Source organism: Orycteropus afer, unplaced genomic scaffold, assembly GCF_000298275.1.
Source record: "Orycteropus afer afer isolate SDZICR_OR568_19922 unplaced genomic scaffold, OryAfe1.0 scaffold00107, whole genome shotgun sequence".
Classification (NCBI taxonomy): Eukaryota; Metazoa; Chordata; class Mammalia; order Tubulidentata; family Orycteropodidae; genus Orycteropus; species Orycteropus afer.
In genome coordinates, this window is record NW_006921694.1 from 2,599,992 (window position 1) to 2,619,661 (window position 19,670).

The window sequence follows — 19,670 nt, forward strand, 5'->3', positions numbered from 1 at the left end:
TTGGTCAATGACATGAGACAAAGTATATGTGAACTGCTGTATGAAAAGTGAATTTACTCTCTAAATCTTCACCCAAATCCTAATTAAAAAAAAAACAAAAAAACATATTTTAGGAGCTGTGGTGGCACTGTGGTTAATGCACTGGGCTGCTAACCAAAAGATCAGTGGTTCAAACCCACCAGCTGCTCTACAGAACAAAGATGGGACAATCTCTTTCCATAAAGATTTACAGGCTTGGAAACCCCATGGGGAGCACTATGAGTCGGAATCAACTTGATACCAGTGAGTTTTGTTTTATTAATCAGCTTAGACAAATCTTAGCTTTCTGAGTCAAACTTTAGTAGGTTATTTTAAGGAAGTCAAGGTAAATCAATATACTACATGTTAACAAGTCTACAGATTCATAAACTTAACTGGTTTTAAAATCCTTGGCCTTCTGTCCCCATATGATGGTGAAAATGCTCCCCTCGTTAGACTACTCTTGGTATCTATATCCAACTTTTTTTTCTTCTTTAACTACTAAAAGAAGTATTTCGGCATCCTTTTCTCAGTAGGAAAACCCAAATGGAGTGTTTTTCCTAGCGAAAGTAGAGATTCTCAGTAACTGGACTAGTTCCTTTACTGAAAATGATCATATTCCCCAAGAAAAATCCAGTAGATAGTTACCAGTACAAACGAGAGATACAATAGAAGCAGGTAACTAACACAGACTAAGCTCTTACTATGTGCCAGGAACTCTAGAAATTGAACATGGATTGTCCCGTTTAGTTCTCATAACAACTCTGTGAGGTGGTTACAGGCAGTTCTACTATAATATTTGTTTTGAAAACATGCATTTGTTCCAATTCAATTGATATACTAGGGAAAAATCTGAGCATAATGTACATTTTGTGTTTGCTTAGGCAGGATTTTATCTGTGAGAATTAGTAGGTGAAGGCAGAACACTGCACTATGCTGAATGGGTTGCTTAAGAGTACAAGAAATGTACAGTAGTGCATACCTCAAGCATCAACCTCAGACTACCACGTGTTACGGATCATGCCCATCCACACTTAGTGTTGCAACTTTTCACCCAATTTAAGAATAACCCTCCTACCACTTAATAAATCACAAGCTGCAACCTTTCCAATGCCCATTTCCACAAGCAAATCATAGGTCCTTTTCAAGGTAAAGATCTGTGTTCATTGTAATATTTATTTAATGATTTAGTACTTGTAAAATTCTGCTAATATTTTCACCAAGTTTCTCTTTTGATTTTCATCTGTCACTGATCAAATTTTCATGTGTTGTGTGCCTCAATTTCACTTTTCCAATAATCCCTGTGGCTTTCATTGTGCAGTTTTGTGTAGCACAATGATTTTTAGGAAGGTATACATTATATAGCAGAACTGTATTATTATAATTCCCCTTTTATAGATGATGAACCCAGGCTTTGCATGGATTATATAATTTGTACAAAATAACATAACTAGTAATACTAGTGGCAAATACGATTTGAAGCCAGGCAATTTAAAGCCTGCACTCTGAGTCATTCCCTGTCTCCCAGTAATTAGCATCAAAGAGTTCTATGGTAGTCATCAGACATGACCCATTAAAAATTGCTTTCTAAACACACTGCCATCTGAAAGAACACAGAGTTAAAAAGTTTAGCTTACAGAAGTTCACCTTAAGAGTCTTAATGTAACACACTTCATTTTATTTTTTTAAAACTATATGAAGTAATCTCCTATCCCAATGTTGTTGCTATTTTTAGGTGACATCGAGTCATCTCCAACTCATAGGTGATCCCTATGTACAACAGAACAAAACACTGTCTGATCCTGTGCCAGCCTCACGATCCTTGCTAAATCTCAGCCCATCGTTGCAGCCACTGTATCAATCCATCTTTTTAAGGGTCTTCCCCTTTTTTGTTGACCTTCCACTTTACTAAGCATGGTACCTTGCTCCAGGAAATGGTCATTTCTGACAACATGACCAAAGTAAGTGAGATGAAGCCTGGCCATTCTCGCTTCCAAGGAACAATCCGGCTGCACTTCTTCCAGGACAGATTTGTTAGTTCTTTTTAGCAGTCCATGGTACTTTCAGTATTCTTTGCCAACACCACAACTCAAAAGCATCAACTCTTCTTCATTCTTCCTTATTCACTGTCTAGCTCTCACATGTATAAGAGGCAACTGAAACTGAAAATACCATGGTCTGTGTCAGACACACCTTAGTCTTCAAGGAGACATCTTTGCTTCTCAACACTTAAAAGAAATCTTTTGAAGCAGATCTGCGCAATGCAATACATCATGTGATGCCTTGACTGCTGCTTCTATTGGTGTGGGACGTATAACCAAGTAAAATGAAGTCTTTGACAACTTCAATCTTTTCTCCATTTATCATGATACTACTTATTGGTCCAGTTGTGAGGATTTTTATTTTCTTTATATTGAGGTATAATCCATACTTCAGACTGTAGTCTTTAATTTTCATCAGTAAGTGCTTCAAGTCATCCTCACTTCCAGCCAGAAGAATTTTGTCATCTCTCACAAGTTGTTAATGAGACTTCCTCCAATAATGATGCCACGTTCTTCTTCATATACTCCAGCTTATCAGATTATTTGTTCAGCATACAGATTGAATAAGCATGGTGAAAGGATACAACCATGATGCACTCCCTTCCTGATTTTAAACCATGCAGTGTCCCCTTGTTCTGTTTGAACGACAGCCTCCTGGTCTATGAACAGGTTCCTCATGAGTACAATTAAGTGTTCTGAAATTTTCACAATACTAAAAAGGGAAAATATTAAAATGTTAAGAAAGAATATATAATATTCAAGATAGACAAGATGTTGACTTGTATTTCAACTAATGTCTTTTCCAGTACGAGAACATCTATTTGATTCTTTTTTATCATTTGTATTTCTCTACTGAGATTTTATCTTTTCATTCATTTTAAAGTATATATTCCTTTATATACTGACTATAGTTATAATAACCCATTGCCATCAAGGCAGTTCTGACTCATAGTGACCCCCACTGGGTTTCCAAGGCTGTAAATCTTTATGGAAGTAGATTCCCTCAATCATCCTCCTGTGAAACAGCTGGTGGGTTTGAACCAGTGGCCTTGTGGTTAGCAGCTAAATGCCTTGCCCACTATATCACCATAGCTCCTTTATAGTTATAATAAACCAAACCCACTGCCATTGAGTCAATTCTGACTTATAGTGACCGCCACTGGGTTTCCAAGGCGGTAAATCTTTATGGAAGTAAATCACTCCATCTTCCTTCTGTGGAGTGGCTGGTGAATTTGGACTGCCAACCTTCTAGTTAGCAGTCAAATGCCTTAGGCATTACACCACCAGAGCTCCTTATAGTTATAATTTGTTATTGTTGTTGTTATGTGCCGTTGAGTCAGACCCGACTCATAGCGACCCCTCCTTGAGTTTCCAAGGCAGTATCACTATGGAAGTAGATTGCCCCATCTTCCTTCCAAGGAGTGGCTAGTGGGTTTGAACTGCCAGCCTTCTGGTTAGCAGTCAAGTGCCTTACGCACTACGCTACCAGAGCTCTGTATAGTTATAATAGTGGCTTTAAAATGTTTGCCTGCATGACCGGGATCTTAAAAGCTTGCAAGTGGCCATCTAGATGCAAGGACGGGTCTCTCCTCATCCAGAGCAGAGAAGAAAGAAAATCAAAGATGCTTGAAAACAATTAGTCCAAGCAGCTGGTACAACATGCAATCTGCAGCCTATACGACTATGAGACCAGAAGAACTAGATGGTACCCAGCTACCACTGTCAACCACTCGGAGGGGGATCAATGTAGAATATCTTGGATAGAGTGGGAGAACAATGTGGAAAGAAACTCAAAATCATTAAAAAAAAGAAAAGAAAAAGCCAGGTTTGTTGGTCTGTTAGAGCCTGGTGGAACCTCTGTGACTATGGCCCCTAGCTGCCCTTTAGGTCTGGAACTAAACCCACTCCTGTGGCTTCCAACCAAACAAAAGACAGGTATATGAGGTGAACATTTACAGTAAGATAGATACACTCCTTGCAGAGATCAATCATGGGAGAATAGAAGGGCTGTGTATGCACAGGGAGATTGCCCAGGGGGCAGAAGTGCACGGAAGGGAAGGACTCAGGCAAGAAGTAACTATGGGGAAGAAGTGGGAGGGGAGCTGTAGCATTGTGGGAAACTGCAGTCAATGTCATGAGACAAAGTATATGTGAACTGCTGTATGGAAAGTCAATTTGCTCTGTAAACTTTCACCCAAATCACAATTAAAATTTAAAAATAAAAACAAAATAATAAAGTCTGTTAAAAAAGAAAAAAGAAAGAAAGTGGAAAACAAAGTTCAATCCTACAGGACACCTTCATTCATCTATTTTTGTGTTTTGTCATTTGAAAACAATGAACTATATGAAGATAACACCTAAAATTTGTGACATTAAAAAAAATTGTGTTTTTACCAACTGCTAGTGAAGTCTATTTTATTTATCTAAAACTCCCATTCTAAAGTGTTTCATGTATCTAAAGGTAACATTCCAGAAGCTGAGCTCCACCATTTCAGTTAATAACACAGCTGAAGAAAAAAATATCTGAGTACAAATTACGTTGTCTTCAAATTCACTGAATAAAGAAATATGAAATACACTTCATAATTTGTAAACAAAGTATACTACATTTCATTATTGGTTACTTGCAGCTATATAGAAGGCCAAAGACAGACCTTTGTTTAGTTTTTTAAAACATAACTTTCAGACTTGTTGTGTGCCATCAAGTCGATTTCAACTCATAGCAACCCTGTCGGGCAGCGCAGAACTGCCCCTTAGGGTTCCCTGGGCTGTAATCTTTACAGAAGCAGATCTCCTGTAGAGCAACTTGTGGATTTGAACCACTGGCCTTTCGGTTAACAGCCGAGCACTTAACAATCATAATATTCTAGGTATTCTATTGACTTTCACAACATCATGTAGTTTTAATAATCACAGGAGTTTTAGGTTAAAAAATAGCATTTTTATCAATAAGTAAGAAACTCAATAGCAAACAGATTTCTTGTCTTCTCTTACTCAGTTTTTCTAAAAGTTAACTCATTGCATGAAGGAACCTACAAGACATTTGAAAATAATTAACTGGCTCCCTTCAAAGATGACTTAAAACGTAAAGATGAAAATTAAACCAGGAGAATATATTCAAATATTTGCAATTATCTGGCCATAAGTCTTATACACATATTAGCAAAAGCTACAATAAATAAAAATACAACTCATATCTAACTAGGGATGAAGGCAATGACGAAGTAGACATGAATTTGAAAAGTCCACCTGAAGATTTGGAATGGCAAACATCAGCTTACTAGAGATGAGTGTTGCCTGCTGGCAGAGAGAGAGAGAGAGTGGCACAGAGACACACACACAAATACAAAAAAGAGAGAGAAACAGAGATGGGAGAAGTAAAGAATAACAGACAGAAAGACATCAGACTGGGGTGGGGGCAGTGAAGGAACAGTGGTGTCAGAAAGATATCCAGGCAGAGAGAGCTTTAGGAAAGAAGGAGGACAAAGAGAGTGGCAGAGAAGAAACTAGAGGGGGAAACCATAGAGGTAAAGTGAAAGTCAGAAAGAAAGGGAAAATTATAGATAGGTCATGGAGCATAAAGCCTGTTACGAGGCCTAGCTCAAAAGGAGGAAGAATCCTTCTCCAATCTCACTAATCAAGTTAAGTCTTCTACTCAAGGAAAACAGCAATTAAGATATATGAAAAAGTCCCTAATTTATACAGAGAACATGTCCTCTCTTTGTATCATACCACCTAACATAGAACATGGAACAAACAGCCACCCTGTAATCGCTGAATGAACGGTATGATGAATGAACAAACTTTTGATGCTTGATCAGAGTAAAGAGGAAAGTACGTATCAAATAGGTAGATTCTGGATTGGCCTCTTACCTGTTTGGAGTTGGTTAAATATAATTTTGCTCCCAGATTTAAAATCTGCAATTTTACCAGATCATCTTCATTAGTAAAGCTTTTAGCCATCTTCCTCAAAACATCAGGGGCAATTTTAGGAACTCGTTCACAATTTTCTCCAATTAGCCACAGAATACTTGCTCGAGCCACAGGAACCTAAAATGAGAAGCCAATTATACAGTTACGAGTAAGAGAACAACAGCGTCCTTAATATTAACATAGAAAACATTTTAACAATTGCACAGCTTAATGTATATCCTAGAAATGGTCTTATAATTACAGGTTTTCTTTAGTTATCAAAAAATAAATACACAGGAAATCTCAGTAATACTGATTTTAGAGTTAACACCCTGGAAAAGATTCAAGAGAAAAGCTATTGATCTAGAATCTAGATATTCTTTTGGAGGTGGACAAACTTTTGCAAGCAGGCCAAACATGACCTTCGTTGGGCCAAATGTGGTTAGCACACCTATTTGTTTATATATTATGGCTGTTTATGTGCTACAATAGCTGTAACAGAGACCATTTGGTCTATAAAGTTGAAAATATTTATTATCTGCAACTTACAGAAACAGTTGGCTGACTTGTGTTCTAAAGCACTAGTTCTTATACCCTGATGTCCATGAAAATTATCTAGGGTTCTTACTAAAACTGCAGGTGTCAGCTTCAACAAAGTAGTTTTGCAGATGTGGTATACTGCCAAGTTGATTCCGACTCACAGTAACCCTGGATGACAGAGCAGAGCTGCCCTAAAGGGTTTCCTAGGCTATACTCTTTACAGGAACAGATCACTAGGTCTTTTCTACTGTGGAGACATTGGTAGTTTCAAACTGCTGACCTTTCAGTTAGCAACCAAGTACTTAACCACTGTGCCACCAGGGATCCTTAAACAAGTGACTTAAAAAGAAAAACACATCATTGTGGTTGGGCCCAGGAAAACTATTTAATAAGCATCATAGATGACTCCTGAGACAGGTGGTCTACAAACCATGTTTTGAGAATCCATGGATAACACAGAAAAAGGAACAGATCCATTAAAGACTATATGATTCCAAATTAAACCTGCTATTGTCCCCTAAGTATTTCTATCTATAGCAGTGGAAACATCCAAATGATAAGATCATCAAGGTCTTATAAAATCATGCATCCTGGTCTAAATAAATTTGTCCAATATTGCATTTTGGCCTTATAATTCTTTTAAAAGTACATTTCAATATAATTTGTCTTAAAAAAAAATCACTGCTTAACTACAAATTGGAAACTTTCCATCAATACCATTAAGACTAACATTTTAGAGTATGCAAATTAGTTGTATTACTATTTGCTTATTTATATAATTCCTTTTTACAAAAAGAATTTGAGGTGGTATGTAAATTACTTTCTGTGAGCATTTTCACCTACTATACAAAATTAGCTTTTTATAATAAAAAAGCCAATGGCTTTCATTAAAGGATAACGTAACAAGAAAATATAACAATCTTTTTATAAAGTCCTTTTCCAATTCCAATTTTCACGGCTCTATACATAGTATTGACTGTTAAAGAAGACAGTGAGAATAAGGATTATTTCATAGCTAAAATTGTATCACAATATCTACCATCTCAAATTCTTTCAAAACACCTAATTTATGAAATAACATAAAAATATTAAGACATTACTAAATTGGCCCTTTCATCAGAATCAGAACGAAGTCATCAAAAAAATCTTTAAAATAAAAAAATTATATATTTTAAAATACTATGAGAACAGTATCACTTTTAACTTAATATTTAGAATAACTTGAGACAAGAAATCAGTATACTTATGCAATACCAAAAAAAAAAGAGGCTTAAATGGTATTACAAATCTATTCATGCAGTACAATAAAACTGATATCCTTACTGTATACTCATTTCTAGAAAGAAAGAGGTTATTTCTAATGTTCCAAAGGTTACACTGCATTAAGACCTTACTCCTAATCTATTATTTTAAATTGGACTAAAGAGCAGTAATTGAGTGGTACATTAAATTTTCCAGTATGGAGCAGTTCAAGTTGCCTGCCATAATGAAAAGTACTTCTAAATAAGAATATATGGGCAACTTCAGATTCCAGTTATGCTAGATTTATTTTTCTTAAATATTTTATTATATATTGCTAGTATAAAAATTAAAATTCCAGGACAGAACACAGTCTATTATCCCACTCTAAGTGATTTTCTTCTGGAAACACATAATCTTCTCTGTTTTAAAAAGACAATCTCAAAAAGAAATAAGGTGTTAAGAGATGGTTTATATTTCTGAATACATTAAGGTAAAAACAGCAATACTTAAATACTCTAAAATTCACAATATACACAACATTTATAGTATAACTCTTTGAACAAAAATTTAAAATTAATAAATTCTAATGCTTACAATGAAAATCTCAAAGTAGTGGCAGGAGCAATTATTATTCAGAGTTCAAGAACCGAGGTAATAAAATTCCCAAGTAAATACCAAAACAACTTAGAAAACTTTCCCACAATGAATAATATCAATATCAATACATTTATATTAAACTTTTGATGGCAGTATTTTATTAAAAGGCTTAGGAAACTGACTAACGCAATGTTTGTGAGAATTTAGCTGGAATCAGAATTGTAAGATTTTCAAATTCCAGTCCTCTCTCCCCCTCCCAATGAAGTTAGAGGGCTCTCATTTGATATTATGAGTCTATGGCCTTTACTTTCAAATGTTTGAAGTAACTGAAAAAAATTGTGAGTAAGAAAATTAGTCACTTATTGTTCATGGTCTTTTCAACCACTGAGAAAATAGGAACCACAAATGAAAACCAAACTAATGCATACACATACATTCAGAGCCACACATGTAATTCTTTCAAAAAGAACCTCTGTTTTTCAATATTTTCAAAGACAAACTGGATTGTGAATGACTTTGCTTGATTCTTTATTCTAAATGCCTTGAGCAAGTAGTTAAGTGCACTTTTCAAATAGAAGGCAGTTTCCACCCATTAACTTGCCTGCAAAAACAAACAATGATTCCTAGCCAACCACAGCAGTTATAGAAAGACATCTAGAAAGATTTTACAGACCACTCTGTAAGCAGTTCAATTTAAAACCTATTGTGCTTTAACACTGGTCTACTGCACAATGCAACGGTCTAAAGTAAATCCAAAGAAAACATCAATTTTATTTATTTAAATTTGACAAAAGCAAAATCAGTAGATATCTAAGCAAACTGCATACAAACAACAAATTAGAACCAATTTCTGTATCTGGATTCAATATACTTTAAAATGTAAGCCTGAATTAAGTTGGGGTGACAGGATTAGAGTAGATAACTTGTGAAACGGCAGCCATTCAGTGAGGCACCTGGGCAAGGACTACATAAAGTCTATTTCAGTGTTGCTCAGTAGTCTTTACACATCTTTCAAGCGTCCTTTTACAATCCTCAGGTAGGATTCATTTTATTCTGGAAGAACTGTGCTTCAAAAGTAACATTTACTAAAAATGAAGGATACTCCAAAAGATCAAATATTCACGATCAGAACATAGAAGTTGAGTGTACTATTGACATAAATCTATTCAATTTGAATGAATTCAAGAGGCAGAATAAATTCAAATTTTAGTTTTCATATTTTCAATATTGCCACCTGCTCAATAACCAAAGGAAACAAAGTCTTGAATATGATAAAATCTGTACTTGCTTTAAAAAAAACCCTACAATTACATACCTAACATCTATTGAGCTCTTACTATATGCCAAGCACTGTTTTTAAGCACTTGATGCATTTTGGTTGGCAATGTAAAATAGGATGGGAGCAATAAAATCAAGTATGTCCAATCCTACATATAAATGATCTATCTGACTTCTCATTAAAACATACACTTTCAAATTGAGTGAAAATAAAAGCTAGCCATTTATAATCAAAACTCCTTAGGTAGAAAGATAAGGAGCTCTGGTGGCACTGTCACCAAGGCATTTGGTTGCTAACTAGAAAGAACGTCAACAGCCACTCTGTGGAAGGAAGATGGAACAATCTACTTCCATAAAGATTTACAGCCCTGGAAACACAATGGTGGTCGCTATGAGTTGGAATCGATGCATTGGCAATGAGTTTGCTTTTTGGTTTTAAGTAGAAAGATAAAGTTCGAAAATAAGAAGGTAGGAAAAGGGATATTAAGAAGATATACACAAGAAAATAAAATTCTGAAATTAATTAAAAGCATTTAACAAGAAGTATATTACAAGGATACATTTTGAGACTGTATAAATATCTTCTTACTCCTTAAATTTTCACCCACTAGTTTTAGCATTTTTAATGCATTTTATTGAAATATAATTTATGTACAGGGAAATACACAAAACTAAAGTGACATAGGTCAATGCATTTTTTTTTTTTTTTTTTTGCAGTGTTCCCCTCTGCTCCCCCACCACCCCTGGCAACCAACAAAGAAAGTTCCCTCCATATATAAACCTTCCCTTGACCTCCCACAACAACAAACTAATTCTGTATTTGTCCTTTGGTGATTGATTTATTTCACTCAGCATAACGTCCTCCAAGTTCATCCATATTATGCGGTGTTTGGCAGACTCTACATTATTCTTTAGTGCTGCATAGCATTCCATTATGTGTATGTACCATAGTTTGGTCATCTTTCTTCCAGTATAAATCTCAGAGATAAGTCCCTTGACAGATATGTAATTATCGGCAAATACAAATTTGTTGCTGTCATTTTTGTTATGTGCTTTTATGTAGGGTCGATTTCTTTGTTCCATATAATTTTCTATGCTGAGCTCATTTTGTTTATGAATCGTGTTATCACTTCCTTCATTGCTATTGTTCTAGCATTTGCTAACTATTTATGCTGGTCTTCTTTTTTGATGTGAAGTTTTATAATTTTTCTTTAAGTTTCCCTGTAATTTACAGTTTTTTCTCAAGTTTAGAAAAGTCCGTTCTATCTTGCAGTTGTCTTGCCTTCCCTACCATTTAGAAGTTCTGTAAAGACACAATTTTTTCCTCTTTTTGGTTTGTTGTTGTCCTCATTTGTCAACTGATGTCTCTGGTTCCCTGTTTACAATCTTGTAGGCTTATTTACTTTGGACACTTTCATAGCTGGGGTGGTTTCTGGGTTATATCACCATGTGTGTTAATTGTCAGCTGTTGTTTGCTGTTGTTGCTTCTCTGTCCAAAGGACTCCCTTTAGCATCTCTTGTAAGGTTGGTCTGGTTTTAACAAATTCCCTTAATTTCTGCATCTCTGGAAATGTCCTAATTTCACCATCATATCTGAGGGACAATTTTGCTGGGTACATAATTCTTGGTTGGAAATTTTTCTCTTTCAGTATTTTATATATACCATCCCATTGTCTTCTTACCTGCATGGTTTCTGGTGAGAAATCCGAGCTTAGTCTTACTGGTTGACCCTTGTAGTTAACTTTTCATTTTGCCATGCTACGCTCATGATTCTCTCTTTGTCTTTGGTTTTGTTAAGTTGGATGATGATACGTCTGGATGATTTCCTTTGGGGTCTATCCTGTTTGTGGTTCTTTGGACTTCTTGAATAGATATATTCTTGTCTTTTATCATACCAGGAAAATTCTCTTCCAACAAATGTTCGACAATTTTCTCTGTGGTTTTATTTTTATCTTCCTGTTCTGGAATTCCGATTACACATAGGTTATTCCTTTTGATGGTATCCCACATGAACCTTAGGCTTTCTTCATTCTGTTTTGATCTTTTACCTGACTGATCCCTTTCCAAAGAAGTGTTCAGGCATTTGCCTTCAATCTCCCTATTTCTGTCTTCCATTGATTCATTCAATTCCATTCCTTCGTCCATTCAATGTCTTACCTATTTCTGAGAATTGAGTATTAATCTTCTGGATTTCTGTGTGTAGATTTTGTATCATTTCTAATTTTTCATTTAGTTTGTCATTTTTTTCTTGTAGCACAGTGCCTAAGGCACTTGACTGCTAACCAGAAGGCTGGCGGTTCAAACCCACCAGCCACTCCTCGGAAGGAAGGTTGGGCAATCTATTTCTGTAGTGATACAACCTCGGAAACCCAGGAAGGGTAGTTACAGAGTCGACTCTATGGCACATAACAACAACAACATTGTCTTTGGAAATTGTTCTAATGTTTTCTCTGTTTTCCTTGATCAGTCTTCTCAATTCGTTGAAGATACTTAAATATAATTCTTTTGAATTCCTCATCAGGAAGTTCCAATGCTGCGTCATCCTTGGGGATGTGTTTTGGGTTTATATCCTGGTCCCTTATTTCTCCTGCTTTATCTTGCTTCTTTGTGTGGACTGTGATGTTCTGTTGTCTCCGAGGACTTGTGACGTATTTGTGTTTATATTTAATTGGTGATCGTATGTTGGAGTGACTTGCCCACAATTTTCATTTTCTTTGTTTTGTTTGTATGTTATCTACACAAGCAGGGTACTGTGCTCCTCTATTCACTAGTGGGCAGCACTTATACACTCACCACCTGGCTCCTTTCCTGTTGTCAGCCTCTCCTACATCCCTGCTAACCTTTGCAAACAGAGCCTATTCTTAGGTTCCTGGAATCTGAATGAGAATGCTGTCCCTTTAAAATCCAAAATGGTTGCCACTAGTAAAGATTCAAAATGTCTGGGCCCTCGGTCACTTTAAATATCCAAAATGGCCGCTGCCTGTAAACATTCAAAATGGCTGTTCCCTTGGTCATTTTAAATATCCAATTTTGGCTGCCACGTGTAAACAATCAAAATGGCTGCACCCTCCAGATAGCATAAAGTCAACAGCTCATACACACAGTCTCCCTCCTTGCTGTTTTCCTTCCTAGTCATAGGCCACCAGTACAGTCATCCCTGCAGCCCTTGGTGACCAGGTTGATCTTTAGGTCACTTCTCAGATCCCAACACCACTTGGAAATATTCAGGCTGTTGGTCCCATCAGAGTAGCTGATAGTCCACAGCTCTGACTGTCTCTGTACTCACTGTTTTAGTTCAGGTTTTTCCACTTTGTTGTTGTTGTTGTTATGTGCCATTGAGTCGGCCCCGAATCATAGCGACCCCTCCTTGGGTTTCCGAGGCAGTATCACTATGGAAGTAGGATTGCCCAACCTTCCTTCCGAGGAGTGGCTGGTGGGTTTGAACCGCCAGCCGTCTGGTTAGCAGGCAAGCGCCTTAGCCACTATGCTACCAGAGCTCCCTAGTTGGTGCCTAATCCACTTCTGTATAGTTCCTGTCAAAGCTCAGGGCTCCAGGATTATCTTCTGTATCTCTGTCAATCGGTTTTTCTTTTCTTTGTTGAAGAGGGTCTGTGTCGCTTCTCTGCCTATTCCTCCATCTTACTGGAAGTTTAGCATTTGTTAATAACTCTTGCCTGAATCAATTATTATTTTTATAGTTGGAAAATGGTGATTTTCTAATTCCATCATTCCTTCTCCATTTATTAGTTTGTAAGAAAGAGCTTTCCTTTCTTATCCTATTCATTCCAATATAGACTCATCAGTTCTTTTTACTATTATTTTCCTCAAATTGGCCAGTGGGAACCCTTTCAACCTGGCTCTTGTGTCTCTTTGACATGCGTTTACCATTCTGTGAGCCATTCCTTAATCTTTTAGCCCAACAAGACATTGCAAGCTCATTTTGTCCTTTCCTTGCTCCTTAGCCATTTCTCTAAGGAGCTCTGGTTCCTTTTCGTAGAGAACGGTATTTAAGAAACAAGATCTAGCATAGAAAGGATACATACTACCACACAGATGAATCCTGAAAACATTATGCTAAGTGAAACAACTCAGACACAAAAATACACATATTGTAGGATTATACTGATAGGAAATGCCCGTAATAGGCAAATCCATAGGGACAGAAAGTAGGTTAGTGGTTGCCAAGGGCTGGACTGAGGGGAGAATGAGGAGTGACAGCGAAGGATAAGGGTTTGTTTGTTTTTTTTAAGAGATTATGAAATGTTCCGGAATTACATAGGGGTGATGGTTGCACATCTTATAAATATACTAACACTGAATTTTATGAGATTGAATTAGATCTCAATTTGGAAAAAAAAAAAATCTAGGCACTAGATGTGTTCAAAACTAGTGGAGTGTTATTGCTTCTTGGCCCCATCAAAAGAGCTAGAAAATAAATGGTTTTTTTGTACATGTACACATTCATGTGTATACATACATACAGATAAAGATACACACGCATACACATCTATCTCCTGTATATTTATACCTATGAAGTTCATACTGGTATCTCCAATCCCAAATTGAATGCTGCAGGGTTCATTATATCCTTCTCTACATCTCTAAGTCCCTTCTGTAATACTGCAAAATCTCAGAGGCTGGATTTGAAACCAGACAGTTCAGCTCTCTAACCACTATACTTTAGGATACTCATTTATTTTAACAAAACTATAATTTACTGAGCAAAATTCAGTTCAATTCAGCAAGCCTATCAATTGATACTCACAGTAATACTATCCAAGAGTTTGGCCATATGCTTAATGATTTCACCATGTTGTGCAGGTTGCATTTGCAGTAATTTCTTAATAACAACCACACTTTCAGCAACAACTATTTCTGAAAAAGGCAGAAATTATTCATATTAAATACATGTATTTTAAGTCAAATACAACATGCTTCAGAAAATGTAAACTTAAATTAGCAAAACATTCTACACGCCTTAAAAAATTGGTGCATTATCAATTTTTGTGGGGTGAATATGCACCTCAAGTAGAAGAATGTATTTTAACTTCTCACCTCTGCTGCTGTCTCCCAGCTTCTGGCAGCACTTTTTTAATCTTTTTGCAAAGCAAAGTTAGATTATGCTGGTCACCATAATGTATAAGTACCTTTAGTTTTAATTGGAGCTCACAAACACTGCTCTTTGATCTCTATCAATTACATAGAAGAAATCAAATATCTACAATCTAAACAATATTTTAGGTTTTTTAAGTGAGTAGTATAATCTTTACTACTCACAGAAAAGGTGTTACCATAGAAAGAGTATGTAGAAAGAGCCAGAAAGATCTGGGATTGTGAGTTGGATTGTCTCCATTTGACTTATATATCTACTCTCTACTTTTTCTCTGTGTACTTCTCAACTACAGTCACTTGCCTTGGCTTCTGGTTGAGTTTAGCCAACAGGAAGCACCAGTAGGGTAACAGGAGGAAGAAGGAGAGATTATTTATTATCCTGGATCCCTCCCTGCCAAGAAGCCCTGCAGCAATTAAGTGCTTGGCTGACAACTGAAAGGTTGGTGGTTTAAACCCAGTAGCCACTCTGCAGTAGAAAGATGTGGCAATCTACTGTAAAGATTTACAGCCCTGGAAACACTATGAGGCAGTTTACTCTCCTCTAGAGGGTTGATAAGAACTGGAACCTAGATAACAGTTTTTTGTTGTTGTTGCTATTCCCCCTCCCGGCCAGGCCTCTGTGGCAGTGCTTGTGGCCTCAGTTCCTGCCAGGACCTCTCTCCTGCAGTATCTGGAAACTGCTCCCACCCCTCACCAACATACCTTTCAATCCTAGACATGGTAGGATCCTAGATTCAGAGTTTCCCACTCTTGCTAGTCTCAGAATGTTTCAGCATACCTTGTTGCTAATCCTGCACATGCCTTATAAATAGCCCCTTTGTTAAGTAAATTCTCCTCAATCACCCCTTTTGAGTGTGCCACCTGTTTCTTCCCAGGGCTCTAACAGATACAGTAACTGGTACTGGGAGTGGCTGCAGGATGCAGAGCCTCTAATTGGGACTCTCGGATTGAGTCAACACATTAAAGGGGTAAATCACTGGTCCACAGTTACATTTTCTGGTGGCACTTGTAGAGAAATATAATACATGTAGCCTGAGCACCTTTCCTTATGTAAACATTATTAAATATCTTTGGGGGAGGGGTTACTATTCTGCATACTGCAGGTGCCTTCTCATTTCCTTCAGGTAATTCCATCCTCCTTTTCCTTTCACCTTGCTACTCCTAGTTTCCAAAGACCTCAGCACTATGGTGCTACTCCATCAAAAGCAGAAAATGGCCCCACGTTCTGAACGCTTCCTAGCTTCCTCCCTATTGTCAACAAAACTTAATGGTCCTCACTCTAGAAAGTATACCCTAGTATCATCCCCACTGGAAAAATGAAAAATCTGGAGGACAGGGAGTTGAAATAATTTACTCACGATAACATTAGTATTCAAACACAGGTATTCCGGTTCTGCTTTTATGCAAAAAGCAGGCAAGAGAGTAAGTGGCCAATATGAGAAGACTAGACTACACCTGTTCTATAGGACTGTCTCCCCCATTAGACCCAAGTACTCTGTGAGGGCATGAACATTTTGTAGGCTGAATAAATATCTTACTCATCTATTCCGAATTTGTTGATTATCTCCACTGCTTCAAGTCCTCAATAAATGTTTACTGAATTACATATGTATTTAAAAAAAAATCTTAAAAGTCCTCTGGCCCAATCATTTGAGACCTATTTTTTGTCAGTTTATAATAGGTGGTAATAAGGTTATTCAGACAAGAAATTTTTCTAATATGTTATTTAAAATAAATTACTTTAGAAAATTAAATGATCCAAAGTCACTATCAATTTAAATGTAGATGTCCCCTAAAAGTATTCAGGAAATTTATTCATCAACTTAATTTTAGTGATATTGGACTGTTGTAGGAAGAGTGTCAAGTCTTCTTACAAAGGTCTTTCCCATGCCAAGAAAGGAGCCATCAACATAAAAACAAAAGAAAATGAAAACCTACAGTTCAAAGAGGAGTATGTTAAATATGTCTAAAGACAATGGGGTAGCTCTCGTGGCATAGTGCCTAAGGCATTTGCCTGCTAACCAGAAGGCTGGCTGTTCAAATCCACCAGCCACTCCTTGGAAGGAGATTAGGCAATCTACTTCCATAGTGATACTGACTCGGAAACCCAAGGAGGGGTCGCTATGAGTCGGAGACAACTCGACAGCACATAACAACAACAAAGACAATGGAGTCTGAATGTGATCCCTGAAGTTTTAAGACACAGTATCGGAAGAAGATGCATTCATTTCATCTAAGAATCAAAGAATCACAAATTCTCAGTCTCAAAAGATCTTACAGATTTTAAGAAAAGAAGGGCCTCTTCCACTGTTCTGGTTACCTAGTGCCGCTCTGACAAGAAATATACCACAAATGGGATGGCCTTAACAAACAGGAGTTTAGTCTTACAATTTGGAGGCTTTAAGTCCAAGTTCAAAGTGCCAGGCTCTAGGGGCTGGGTGAAAGCCCCTCTACCTCGGGGTCCAGCTCTGCCTCCTGCTCCCGGCCCACTGGAGCTAGAGGCAAGGCATTTATTTCTTCACTCAGACAGCTGCTGGCTGCTGAGGCTGTGAAGCCCCCAAGGTTGACAAGTAAAAAGGCATAGTCCCGATGTTACCAAACCACAAGGCAGGCCATTAATTTAAGTCCATTGTAAGCACCAAGGTCGGCAGAGCATGGCAGGCTGCTGAGCAAAGACACGGCAACAAGCAGGGTCCAAGAATGCCATAGGCTAGAGACCATTCCCAAGGTTTTGGCTTAAATACAGGAAGCAGACCACATTCCCTAAGGCAGCTACCCAGCTGCTTGTGGTAGATTTCACCATGGAGTTGATTGCCAGTCTCCTCATGGGGATTAACTACCACCAGCTGCCCAGCCACTCAACCAGGCCCAGTCAAGTTGACACACAAACTGAACTACCACATCCACAATGTCTATCCTTAAAAGCAGATTTAAAAGCAGACATAGAGAGGTACATGGGAAGTACAGACAACAAAGATGAACCCTTTTGCACTGTGTTGTCAGTGAAGGCAAACATGGGTATTTGGGTGGCTAGATGGGTAGACAGATGAGTGGACAGGCTGAACTATTAGGTATGTCTATGAAGCAGGGAGTGTACCCAAGACCATGTATAGGGTTGGCAGACAGTGGTTCTGTAAGTGTATTTGTATAATCTGTAAGAATTCCCAGGTGTATAGTAGAGCTGACAAGGGACAAGGTTGAAGTCACTTCTTGGTCACAGCCAGCTACCCAGAGGGACCAAGTAGTTGAACTGGTGGGCTTGGGACCATAGTTGCAGGGGACATCAAACTTAATTGGCATAACATACTACACAAAACATTGTTCTACCTCCTAATTTGGCAAGTAGCGACTGGGATCTTAAAAGCTTGCAAGCAGCCATTTAGATGCAAGGATGGGTCTCTCCTCGTCGAGAGCAAATAAGAATGAAGAAAACCAAAGATTCATGGAAACAATTAGTCCTAGAGACTGGTACACCATGAGATCCACAGCCTATATGACTATGAGACCAGAACTAGATGGTGCCTGGCTACCATTGTCAACCACTCAGAGGGGGATCTATGTAGGAGATCCTGGAGAGAGAGGGAGAACAATGTGGAACAAAACTCAGAATCATTTGGGGGGAAAAAAAAGAGGACCAGGTTTGCTGGTCTGATACAGCCTGGTGGAACCACTGAGACTATGGCCCCTAGCTGACCTTCAGGTCTGGAATTGAACCGACACCTGAGGCTTCCAACCAAACAAAAGATAGGCATATGAGCTGAATATTAACCTGAGGTAGATACACTCCTTGGAGAGAACAGTCATGGGAGAAAGAAAGGCTGTTTATGCACAGGGAGACAGCTTAGGGGGCAGGAGTACATGGTGGGATGGACACAGGGAAGAGGTAAGTATCAAGAGGAACTGGGAGGGGAACTGTTGCATTGGGGTAAATTGTAGTGTAAAAAAAAAAAAAAGCATATAGTTTAATAGAAAAGGTCTCTGTTGTTAGGACCAGCCATTTAAACTCAAAAATACTACTACTTTCTTTAATGTATTGATTTTAATATAAAGTTTCTCTTTATTTCTTTAACATCTCTGCTTTTATGAGCCTGATTTCCAAACTACAAAGGTATAGCACATATGAGATATAATGAATCAAGAATTATGAGCTAATAATTATACAACTAGAACCTGAATAATTTAGTTGTTGTTGTTGTTAGGTGCCATCGAGTCATTTCCAACTCACAGTGACCCCATGCACAGCAGAACAAAACACCACCTGATTGTGCGCCAGCTCCATGATCTTTGCTATACTTGAGCCCACTGTCAATCCATCTCATCGAAGGCCTTCCCCTCCTTCATAGACCCTCCACCTTATTAGCATGACATACTTCTCAAGGGAATGGTCCACTCTGACAACATGACCAAAGTAGGTGAGACGAAGTCTGGCCATCCTTGCTTCCAAGGAGCATCTCGGCTGTACTTCCGCCAAGACAGATTTGTTAGTTCTTTTGGCAGTCCGTGGTACCTTCAGCATTCTTTGCCAGCACCACAACTAAAAGCATCAACTCTTCTTCGGTCTTCCTTATTCATTGTCCAGCTTTCACATGCATATGAGGTGACTGAAAATATCATGGCCTGTGTCAGGTGCACCTTAGTCCTCAAGGAGACATCCTTGCCCTTCAGCACTTGAAAGAGCTCCTTTGCCAACCTGCCCAGTGCAACACATCATCTAATGTCCTGACTGCTGCTTCCACTGGCCTCGATTGTAGAACCAAGCAATGTGAATTCTTTGACAACCTCAATCTTTACTCCATTTATCATGATGCTGCTTATTGGTTTAGTTGTGTGGATTTTTGTCTTCTTTATATTGAGATGTAATCCATACTGCAGACTGTGTTCTTCAATCTTCATCAGTAAGTGCCTCAAGTCATCCTCACTTTCAGCAAG

At 37.9% G+C, this 19,670-nt stretch overlaps 1 protein-coding gene across 1 annotated transcript in view; it reads right to left on the minus strand.

Annotated features, from left to right (window-relative positions):
* AP3B1 (adaptor related protein complex 3 subunit beta 1) overlaps positions 1 to 19,670 on the minus strand; it is a 452,161-nt gene that overhangs the window by 171,345 nt on the left and 261,146 nt on the right. The window contains exons 14-15 of the mRNA XM_007943446.1: positions 14,395 to 14,504; positions 5,934 to 6,110 (exon numbers count right to left, since the gene is read on the minus strand). Of these exons, the coding sequence (XP_007941637.1) occupies positions 5,934 to 6,110; positions 14,395 to 14,504 (287 nt within the window). The remainder of the gene's footprint in view (positions 1 to 5,933; positions 6,111 to 14,394; positions 14,505 to 19,670) is intronic.